General features: G+C 34.7%; 1 protein-coding gene across 3 annotated transcripts in view; it reads right to left on the minus strand.

Annotated features, from left to right (window-relative positions):
• The window catches only part of LOC128991298 (ATP-dependent helicase brm-like), a 55246-nt gene that overhangs the window by 25219 nt on the left and 17460 nt on the right, over positions 1-12567 (minus strand). For all 3 annotated transcript variants that reach the window (XM_054414076.1, XM_054414075.1, XM_054414077.1), the window contains exons 7-10: positions 12255-12416; positions 11509-11705; positions 10887-11034; positions 10143-10248 (exon numbers count right to left, since the gene is read on the minus strand). In XM_054414076.1, the coding sequence (XP_054270051.1) occupies positions 10143-10248; positions 10887-11034; positions 11509-11705; positions 12255-12416 (613 nt within the window). The remainder of the gene's footprint in view (positions 1-10142; positions 10249-10886; positions 11035-11508; positions 11706-12254; positions 12417-12567) is intronic.

Consider the following 12567-nt stretch of genomic DNA (forward strand, 5'->3'; position numbering starts at 1 on the left):
GTTTAACTTCATAAGTATTCGCATGGCTCATTCACGTCCTGGTTGAAGTTCGTTCGCTACGCTCACTCACCTTTAGGTTGGAGCTCGTTCGCTGCGCTCACTTGCCTTCAGGTTCGAGCTCGTTCGCTGCGCTCACTTGCCTTCGGGTTCGAGCTCGTTCGCTGCGCTCACTTGCCTTCAGGTTAGCTCGTTCGCTACGCTAACTCGCCTTTTAGTTGGAAATTAGCTGTTGTCATAAATTTAAAAAAAAGAATAGTGCTGCACCCTGTTGGTAATCCTTGTAACTTTTATGCTATTGAACATCATAGAACATAACGACAGAACCAACTTGTTTAATTGAAACAGCTGTTAAGATTCATTAATTCCTTTTAAATATGAAAAATTATAAAGTTAACATAAAAGTTAACTAAAGAGCCACTGGGGCGGAGCCCGAAAGGATTTTTGAGATAAGAATATGCTTTAATGTTAATCGGGAATGTGAGCTATCATCATGCCAAATTTCAGCCCAATCCGTCCAGTAGTTTATGCGTGATTGAGCAACACACACACAAACACACACACAAACTCACAAACTTTCAGATTTATAATTAGGTTATTAGTAAGATAGATAGATAGATTTATATATATATATATATATATATATATATATATATATATATATACTAGCAGTTACCCGGCGCGCTTTGCTGCACTTAACAAATATTATTTTAAATGGCAATTAGTTCATTACGACAAATAATAAAAGTGTATACAAAAAAAAACATATTTTACTTAATTGCTAGTGGATGAACAATGTTTTTTGTTTTTTCATTAGGTGTATAAATATATAAGTTTTCAGGCGTACCTACCACCACGTCAGCACGCAACATACAGCTGTCCGTGTGAAAGCATGCATATTCTAAATTTAAACCGACGACAGTCAGGGATTGCCCTGGTGTCTTAAAATGGTTATTGCGAAAGCAAGACACAAAGGAAATTTTAGTTTCTTAAATTCAGAGGGTAATTCGGATGAAATCATCAGTATTCATGTGATTAAAACTATTTCTCCTTTAAACTTACCACTGATAATTCTTGCTTCAATCATTTTGGTGTCAATTTTAGCGAATTTCCCTATAGCGAAGTAAGCTATTACCGTAGGTGGCATGGTAAGACCTAGACCCGGGACCGATTTACTTTTTCATTTATTGATGTCCCCAGAGGCCAAAAACACCATTCGTTAAAATTTTTATATATGTATATAAATAACGATGTACGGATGGATAATGCTACTTGATATTTAGATTCAGTGATATCACTACCTGCCGTCCCCCCTCCGCGCCACTTCGTCACGCCACACGTTTTGTGAAGTTTTACGTTCATTTATACAATTTCCATTATGTACGGACTTTGTCTCGTTATTATAACACGCATATGACCTTTGACTATTAATACAATAGTTCTTCTGTATCCAATAGTGAATGATATAACATACAATTTCCCAAAACTTACTACTGTATTATTAACCAATCGTTTCAATTGTTTTAATTTAAAATTCTCATAATGCAACTGGTTAAATGATATATAAAATTCCAAAGTGCAAATGATAAAATCCACGTCATCTACCAGACAAAACTACTCTTAGTTTTTAACATTGCCGTTATTAACTCCGTTTAGTGATTAATTTCAAATGAATGTAGGATAAGTAAAAACAGTCGATGAAGCGTAGAACCATTGCAATAATTAAATGCTGATAAGTTTCCTACTCTAAATACCCTACTCTAAAATATTTACCTAATGTTACTTTTTAAATTCCGATAAATTTAAAATGTGGACCATTAAAAAAATATGCCGGCACCACCCATAGTCACTGGGCGACAAAATCTCAGGACTGGGTGACACTTGTGTCGCCCAGTTAACATGTTATTGTATGCCCTGAGAGGAACCATACTACTCTTGCAGTGTTAAAATAATTATAATATCCAAGAAATGTTCAAATCCATGATATTGATTGAGTAATCCATTATCTTGACTTAAGGCTTCAAACGTTCAATGGCTCAAATTAACACGTTAGCTGCCAAGGCTATTTTCCGGGGGGATTGTTGCATTGCCAACTATATGCTCACGTAATATTTTAGTTATATGATGTTATTTATACTTATCTCGGTTAGTTATAATGTTATCTGTCCAAATACCTAAAAGAAAATGGCGGAAAAAGTGTCACCCCGATCGGGGTGACAGTGATTGTTTTCAGTCAAACTTTGCTGGAAAAAATCGCTGTCACCCCGATCGGGGTGACACTGAAATTCGACCATTTGGGATGTATTTCATTTTGTTCGGTTGGCATTAGCGGCATTTTGGTGTGTGAAGACAACAACACCTGCTTATTACTCGACTGTGTTATGTTTACTTCTTCTTGTATTGTACTTTTTAGCTATTTATAGCCTAGTTTTCGTGTTGGTTTTCATAGTGTGTTGTGGCTTTTGTCCAATATGAGTGACAATCTTGGTGATGAAGATATCAAACGTTTTTTGGGTTTACCTATGTCAAGTGAACTAGATTTTGGAGATCTGAGTGATGGTTTTTTGGGAGGTAGTGCTAAAGACAGTGATGAGTCAGACAGGGACGACGAAATGGACATCGACCCTGACTTTCAACCTACCCTCCTGTCAATGTCAGAGAGCGAGCACAGCGACAATGGTCATGTTTTTTCATTATTATACATATATTTAGTTTTTTTTAGCAATGTAATATTGTTTACAGTTTGACATAAAAGATTTAAAAAATATGTTTGTTTTCTTTCTTATCTGTTTTTCATCAGTAGCCTATAACCCAAATACTTACTTTTATGTTTTGGTTAAGGACATAATTTCAGTCATAAGATACAAAAAACCCGTATAAAATATAAACACCAACTGAATAAGATAAACGTTACGTCATTTTATGGTACATATTTCAATAAAGAGTAGATAAAATTGTTGAAAAAAATAGCGTCACCCCGATCGGGGTGACAACATTTCGGTACTTTGTGACGTAAGTTTGGACATGTTATAAACATCAGAATGCAATATAATATTGATATCTAGTTGGCTTGGAGTGTGTATTTATAAGCCACAATGTTTGACTGCCGTTGAACATCAAAGACTGTCAAAAAGCGGCAAAGAAAAAACCCCTTACAAATTACAACTGTCACCCCGATCGGGGTGACAGTGCTCACATACGAGCCAACTGGTGGCACCCCGATCGGGGTGACATGGCAGCTAACGTGTTAAAGCCTATAATTTACTGATTATTTTGAGTTTAAAACATAGAAAAAAAAACATAAACAATACTAGAAGTATTGATTTTCAATGATAGAAAGCCCGTATATAAAGATTCATGTTAAAGAGAATACGAATTTCACAATATATTCTTATATGAACTACATCATGTGAAATGTTCACAAAAATCCAATATTTTCCAAATGTAACACACTGTTACTCATAAACAAGGAAGTAGCTTTATAAAAAAAATCAACTTAAAAAAAGTTTTAATTTGCAATTACATGCTGAAATCACAATAAAATACAAGTTGTCAGATAGAAAATACTAAAGTTAATTTTAATAAGGGAAAATATTGGGGATATTTAAAACAGCGGATTTGTATTTGTTAAAAGAAAATAGTTCATGCTTCCTAAATGTTTTCTCTAAATCTAATAGTGTCTGAGAAAGCAACGTTAAAATAAAAACGTTCGAACCACTGCAGTTTCTAATTTTATATTAAGGGTATAGTTAAAAATTACTCGTACAGTAATCAAATAAACAGGGTAACGAATTGAAGGATAGGTACAACTATACTACAGTATAAGGACGCCAAATACGCGTAGGTACAACTAGGTTGTTGTCCCTAGGAATCGAGGTACAAGTAGACGGCGGTACAACGAGAGGGCATACATGTCTAGTTGTACCTACGTCTAGTTGCGTTGGTTGTACCTACGACTAGTTGTCCCTAGGTATCGAGGTACAAGTAGACGGCGGTACAACGAGACGCGTTCTCCCGATGGACTAGGGTTGGGACTGATGACTCGCCCAACCAAGCTAGCAGTGCGGAGTGTGGGAACTGTTGTGACAATTAGATTAATGTATCTGCAATCCTAAAATGCTATGGGAAGATAGGGGAAGATAGGGGAAGATAGGGTTAAACAGGACCACGACGTAGAAAGTAGTGAAGGAAGTAGTTAATGTGGCAGAGCAGAATGAGGGAACCGTTTGTGGCAGTTAGATTTATGTATCTGCAATCCTAATGTGCTATGGGAAGGGAGGGAAATAGTATGATTAACGTACAGAAATCTTGGGCAAATTAAAAAAACGATAAACAAAAACGTGTTTGGAAGCATTTAAGATGTATGCATGATTATACTTAGTCAACTGTAATTTGTACTACTGTATACAAATAAGGGAAACATATATTAAGATTTGTACCGTTGGCTATCGTTGAAAGTTGTCACAAAAATCTTGTTAAAAGCTGGTATGTATCGTACAAAACATGTATATTTGGCAAATATTTCGTTATTCAAAATTCGCAAACTGGCTCTTTACTCCTATATGGAGTGAGTTATCGAGTACAGCATGAATCACCCAAAGCACCAGTTCACCATTGGGAATATCCTTCAAGGCCTATGCAAAGAATTCATGTTGATTTTGCTGGACCATTTTATGGCCATTATTTTCTACTAATTGTGGATGCCTACAGTAAATGGCCATAATTTTAACCATTTGGTCCAGCAAAATCAACATGAATTCTTTGCATAGGCCTTGAAGGATATTCCCAATGGTGAACTGGTGCTTTGGGTGATTCATGCTGTACTCGTTGACATCCCAAACAATTTAAAGTCATATTCTCAATGTCTGCATTAATTTTAGGCCACCAAACATACGAACGAGCTAGTCCCTTCATGCGAACTATACCCACATGAGCCTCATGAAGTTCTTTCAAAAATTAATTCTTGCACGAAGTTGTTTGGGAATCACCACACGATTCCCTTTTAATAAGCATCCAAGCTGAATTGACCATTCTTGTTCGTTAGAAGACATCGGGTGATGGATTGGCTCCCCTCTGATTAGTGAGTTTCATAAGTTAAGTCTATCGACGGGATTTGTCTGAGTTTTCATTACCATGCTATCTCTAAAAATAGTGTTCTCGACTATAATATCGCGCTCAACGTACTAATTTTTATTGACCTTATGGCTACATTATTGATCATATTTGTAATAACCACTGTGAATCAGCATTATTTGACGTAGGGGTTGAGACCGTTATATTTAAATTTGTAAACTGTGTAAATTGGTGCACGGTTACGTGTGCCAGGTTCGCTAGTTTTTATTATTTATAAAACATATTTTAGTAATACCAACCAGCTTAAATTGCTTACAACAATTAATAACAAAACTTCAATGCTCTATCAATGAATTTGTACATTGCGAACACTATGTTTTCAGTTAAAGATGTATTACAGCAGTTCTAATTACATTAACCTATATGTTTTGGACTAAAAACCTTTAGTGAAATACCAGCTTTCGTTTGAGCTATTCATTATTTACCTAAAGCACACTGCTGACTCACGATTCAACAATAATTATAATCGTTTTAATACTTATCTGCAATCAATGATACGTAAATCAACATTTATTTCATTTTTATTTGTATTTTATTCCATTTATTTTGCTAGGTTAAACAGTAATATCACGAATTTAAGGATACACATTGCAAAGGAGTTTTTTCCCGAATTATTTTACTTCCGTGTTTTTTATTGTGAAGTGTCACACAGTTTAATGAAAGTCCATCCTAGTGAATGAGTAGCTGGTGTATTATTGAACTGTTGAACATTGACAGGTTTAATTATTAAGACACCAAGAGTTTGAGATATCAATCTTTGGTGGGATTCCTGTATTGTGTTTGGTGATTTCAGATAAACTGTGCCTAATTTACAATGAAAAAATGCATCGCATTTAGTAAAACAACAGCAAACATAAGAGCTAGTAATTCTTAAATTAAATTTACCAATTGAAAAAACAACTACTTAGAGATGGAGAACATTATCTCTGGTCTTGATCTACTGAAATACGAGTTAAAGGATTGAATATCGATTTTATTTATAAAAAAAAAATAAGCGAAATAATTCATGATAAAATTGTTGTTGATTGTGTGAGTCTAACAGTAGAGGACGAAGATTATCTCAACTTGAACATAGTGCGTAGTATCTATGAGCAGAGGACTTGAAAAATTATATTTAAGTTTTGATATAATATCATACGATAATCAGGAAAAGAACCTGTATCCAAGAGAATAGTAAAAAGCTCACGCGCGCGCACTGTTTTAAGTATGTTGTGTACATTTGCGACTTTTCGGGTGCTTCATATTTGGCGCCAGAATGTGCCTTGTTGACCTTCATTATTTTTTTCTCACGCCCGTCCATAACGGATTTATAGTACATCCGCTTGACTAGTTACTGATATTTTAATTCACTCCACAAAATTCTGCCTTAGTACAGTATTTTGTTAACTCTAGACTTCTTTGATTCCTAACAGGACCAAACAGGTGAACAGGACAGTTAGGTGATAGGTCATACTGTCAATATACCTGATTATATAAAAGTAATATCGATAAATAAAATAAACTACAAATGTCATGTTTTATTTCCTGAACCACGAATAGGCAATAACAATACATTAAGAATAAGATAACAGCTGGCTGGAGTGTATGTAATGTATGTAACGCAACTGCAGGTTTGCTGCGGCGGGGGTATTTTCATTTTAAAACATATGTTTACGAAGTCTACAAAATTATTTTACTTTGTTTACATGTCTTCATATTTCAAGCGTATTATTGTGTTGAAGGAATGTTTAACAATCAATAGCCACTTTCACTAATTAATTATGGATTCAATATTAAATGGAAAACTCCTGCTTTGTTTTTATTTCAAAAACATTATAATGAGATGATATATTCTAAACGTTTCTGTTACACAAAATACAGTTAAAATACAGTTAAAATACAAAATACAGTTGAAGCATAGACATGAACATTTGACGCTTACTTTAGTGTTTAATCAATATTTTGTTTAAAGTGGAATGACCTCAACGGCTACTCTGGAACTAACCTGAGAATTAAACTAAAAAAGTTCGTAGAGACAATATATTTTTTCACTAAAGCAATTACTATGACAAGTTCCAGTGAGCGGGATTTATTAATTTTGTTTGGAGAAGGTTTTAACTAGGTACATTCTGTTTCAAAAAGGAAAAGGGGTTAAGATCATATAGACTAGCATGCATAGTATGAATAAAGTACAGGGCAAAACCTATAACAATAATATTTTGAGGTAGTTTCCTTTTCTTTATATGCATGTCAATGCTGGAGAAACGTAATTTCGTGATTGGTTTCGACAAATGGGTAATCAAACCCTAACCATGCACTGCAGTGGCAAAAATGTTAGTCGTGAGCCGTTGATTAGCTTTTTCAAATATAGATGAATATAAACTCGTTAAATGTTTTAAAATAAAATTATAATATATCAATTGAATATAACATGTAATACTATCTAACAACTAAATGGCTAAAGAGGATGAAGAAACAAATAAATAGGTATTGTAATGTGGTCTCAACCATGGTCTCAACTATGAACCCGCTGAACGTTTTAAATAGGCCTATTTCGATAGAATGTAAAGTCAATCGCACTTTTAGCAGGAATTCCACCACATAAACTTAGAATAAGAGTAGTTTCTATTTTTGTTTCTATTATTTGGACCAGAACCAAATCTAGGGTAAAGTTTAGTCAAAGGGATGCATTTACACTAATTTAGTTTACCTTAACGAAAGGAGAATAAAAGTAGAAATAATAACTGGGCCAGGTCGCTAATTCAGTGGGTTTTACCAAGAACTTAAATTATCTCCACATTTCACGAAGACAATTTCCGAAATTACAATCGGGAAAGCATTTATATCAAAAAATTTTGTTAACTATAGACTACCGGTAAGCATTAAAATGCACAAACATACGCCTGTAAATTAAGTTACCATTCTTCGTAATGTAATGACATATTTGATGTAATATAATGATGATTAAATGCTAGAAACTCAGTTTCTATATCCCGCAAACTGATGCTGAGCCGGCCAAACTCCTAGCGCCAATGCCGCGCCAAGCGATTTTAGGCCTATTTTTAATCGCTTAAAAATGATACAAGCAGGCTCCGTATCAAAAAAAGCTTCAAATAAAAAATAAAATTCATTCTTTGATCTAAAACTTTGCAGCAGGATTTTTTTTCCTGACCAAAAAATAAAAAAGTTCCTCGCTTACTACATTTTTCATGTTTTTTATGGTGTTAAAAAACAATCATCTGTTTTAATTTGCCTAAATAAATTATAACAATTATGTTAAGGTAAAAACTAGCTACATAGTAATGAGCACTGGTTTTTCCAGAAAAATAATATATCAATTTGAAATTTTTATGTTAACAAATAAGTGCAGCAGAGCAGGTTGAGTGAATGTATGTTTGTGTAAAACAGAGAGGTTCATTCGGCCCGTCCGCCTCGGTATCCCGATTGACTTATGGCAGAGACTGTACCGTTGGAGCTTATGAAACTTGGAGGTTATGAACCGCTCTGTTTATTTGATATTTAAAAGTTGGAGTTTGTGAAATTTGGACATTGTGAATCGGTGATTATTTGAAAATTATAGTTTTGGATTTTATGAAATTTGGAGGTTATGAAACGCACTGTTTATTTAATATATTATCGTTGGAGTTTGTGAAATTTGGACATTGTGAAACTGTGCTTATTTGGAAGTTATAGTTTTGGAGTTTATGAAGTTTGGAGGTTATGAAACGCACTGTTTATTTAATATTTTAGACGTTGGAGTTTGTGAAATTTGGACATTATGAACCTCACCCGATTAGAGCTGTTATTTTAATGTAAAGCATGTAAAAGTTTAATTAATGGAACTAAAGTATAGTGAGTGAGTGGTGCGGATTTGAACCAGGGACCCACCACATGAGAAGCGAAATCTCTACCTCTGAGCTAAGCGCATAGTATTATATGCCATGTTTTACTATACTTGAAAACCTACTTTTCCATTGCTTGTAACGGCGTTGCAATTATTTGTTACATCAATAAACGTTTAGGCTTATTATTATTCATGGTTTGTAGACTCAAAATTAGAATATCACAGGATGGTTTTTAACCCAAATGTTCTTATGCATTCGAATATTTGAAAACATAGGTTAGGGTACTTGAAAACGTTTTTAACAAAATGTCCTTAGACGATTTAATTAAATTCAAAATTTGAGCCTTCTTTTCTTTACTCATAGCTAGCTTAATTTTATATGTCAGAATAAAACAAAAACTATACAAATCACAGCGAATGCGGCAGCAACAGATCAATTTCCACCCAACTGTTGAGCGCCGCAACTAGGCCTACAACCGGCTACTACAATCACCGTGTTGATTGCAGCGACGCGACGCCGCGCCGCGCCGGCGCGTCGGCGGGGTCATTGATGAACATAAGTAATAGCGTTTTGATAAATAATATGTGATTGTTTTACTTATGTGTCTATATAGTTATTAATTCAAAGAAAACACTACGTTTCTACAACTATTTACTTTTTGTATCAAATGAAAACAAAATTTAAACCCTTTATAAAGCGCCAGAAAACCCGTGATTGAGGTTAGAAATTTGTTTTGAAAGTTTACCTTGTAAAGTTGGTCACATGACTAGTATTTTTGGTCACGTGACTAGTAAAATACACTAGTATTTACTAGCGGTATAAAAACGTTTATGAAACACAAATTAGTAGGACAGGTAAATACGGGACTAGTATTTACTAGACTAGTAATTACTAGACTAGTATTTTTATGAAACAGGGCCCTGGTGTCGAGAAGTTAAGTTAGCCCACTTTGTAATGTACGTAAAAAGTAATAATTTAATATGTCTCATTTCTCATTACCCCTCATTGAGGCTCAGTTCCACAGATATATATATATGATGAAAATAAAAAAACTATCAATGCTAGGACAATCCAGACACACCTTAACTTCACAAAGAAACTTCCGTCAGAATATATCATACATTGACAAAAACCGAACTATTATTATAGCAAGCTTTAAAATGTAACATTGAAACAATGTGTTATTACCTGTGGCAGGCTCGATGACGGTAACATGCATGTCGGACATTTGAGAACTATCATCTTCCCCCCCTTCGATAAGCTCGCCTTCTGCGTTGAACCTCAACTTCTTCTTCTGTAACGTGAAATTCAAATCAATACGTTTTGTTATAGTACAACTGATATTGTAAGTTAATGAAATGAAAAATACACTACTTCGACGTTCCTCACGGGGAATGTGTCTACGAACTACAGCAATAGCCTGTTTTTGCCATCTGCTGAGGTACAACTGATAATGTTTAGGTATAACTTAAATCAACAGTTTTGTTTTTTACAATTTCTAATTCGCACCAGCTGAGTTAATACATTGTTTTGTCAGAATATTTCTCGAGTGTAAAAAATTTATTTGTGCTCGAAACCACAGTCAAAGCAGGTCTTTGATTATTGTTTAACGTCTGTTTGCCAAACAAGATCAGAAAAAATAGTTTTGGAAAGCAGAAATGAACCCAGGACAAACTAACAGTAGAAAATATGGATGGATACACTTTAAGAGAGGGACAGAACAAAACTAACCGCCAATCTCTGCTTTTCATTCTCTGCCTGTAAAGAAGCAGGAAATGGCGAAGACTAAAAGTGACAAGAAAGAGACCAACGAAGAAAGAACTGCTTGACCTAAGGAAAGAAGCATATAACCTAAAAACCTATGCAGTGGAGAGCAATTATAGCATCTGTACCTCTTTCGAGATGAAGGAAATAGGAAGTAGAGACAATTACCTTCTTCTTCTTTTTCATCTCCTCGTCCTGTTTCCTCTTCTGCTCCATCTTGTGCTGTTTCACCATCTCCGTGAGGTTGCTGATGTACTCGTCTGTCTGTGACAACAGGAATGCCAACCGCTTGTCTTTCTTTTGATCGATAAGTTTCCTGTACGAGAAAAAATCAATTTACTAATGACTAAATATGTTACTATTATATGCATGCAAAATTATAACATAATTTGTAACAAATTGCATCAAGATTTTAGCAATAAAAACATGTTATTTAGTTAACAAAGACAAATTGTATTTTTTAGGCGCAGGAATGAGGTAGCAAATGAACTACTGAATATTTTATTGTATCCTCTAAAATAAATTGATTTTCAAAATTCCAGTTCAGGTCTTTAAGTAAAATTGTATAATTTGAAAACCCAGATTTAAGGGTAAAATAGTTTTCTAATTAGTTCACAAAGAAGTTAGTTGATTTTACATATTTTGTCTTCTCCGACTGTCTACAGCAAGAAAAACACATTGGAAAGAGAAAATGTATGAACTCGAACTGTGAACAATGAAATAACATAACTAATAAATCTTACACAAATATTACAGGACTGCGTCTGAAATAATATGCAATATTATTCACCTGTATCCCTCTTCGTCCTCCGCCATAAGTCTTCTCATTCTCTCCTTCTCTATTCGCTCCTGTTCCTTCTTCTGCTCTCTCTCCGCGTTGGCGTGGTGGTTCATGATGGCCTTGTTGATACGGCCCACCTTGGCCAGATTATTACGATGGTACTCCTTAAAGTCTTTGCAGTGTTGGAGGATGGTGCTCAAATATTCCTGTGAATTAAACGTATATTCTCAGCTGAATATCCAACTCTTCTACTTTAAATCTTATAATACTTCAAAAAGTGGTACGAGACTAAGAATAAGCATAATGATTAATTGACACAAAAGTTGTTTCGTGGTGATAAAAGCTTAATAGAAACAAACACTATTCCAGCAACTGAATCATACACTGAGAAAACCTACTACCATTATTCACTAAGCATCTTTTAAGAAAAATATCTCTATTCTAGTTATCCAGGAATTTAAATGCTTGAATTAAAGCAATTTTATAAAATGCAATACAGAATCTTCTATTAGCACCTATTCTCACTTTTGGAAGTAGTTTATAATATTTATAAATTGATTCTTTGGACCAATTTATCAAGAATTGCAGCTACATAGTAATCAACTTCCGCAAATTTAGTTCCACTATTTTGTTTCTCTTCAAAAAACGCACGAGTGATGTAGCTAACATACCAAAAAAAAATCTCAAATTCAAATTTTTCAAACTTGGAAAAATAACCGTGCCATATTTTACAAACCACACTGTAGTAATCTTACCTGATGTTTCTGTCGACGCTTCCGCTCCGCCTCTAGTTTCTGTTGTTTCTCCAGTTTCTCGGTGGCCCGAGCCTCGCGCAGGCCTTGCCGTTTGGTCCGCTTGTACGCCTTCACATTCACGGCTGTCTCCAGTGTCGTGTCTCGGCGAGTACACCCGATCACCTGACACAACAAATGTATTAGAACAATTATGAGGTCTGGTATAAAACAATCACCGAAAATAGTTTAGCAACCACACAATGTAAATATGAGAGGGATGTTACAAGAAGCAGAGGACTTGGTAAGGTAAACCGGATATAATAAACACACGCCT

This window comes from Macrosteles quadrilineatus, unplaced genomic scaffold (genome assembly GCF_028750875.1).
Source record: "Macrosteles quadrilineatus isolate MER2022 unplaced genomic scaffold, UCM_ALF_1.0 Scaffold_4__1_contigs__length_99947679, whole genome shotgun sequence".
Lineage (NCBI taxonomy): Eukaryota > Metazoa > Arthropoda > Insecta > Hemiptera > Cicadellidae > Macrosteles > Macrosteles quadrilineatus.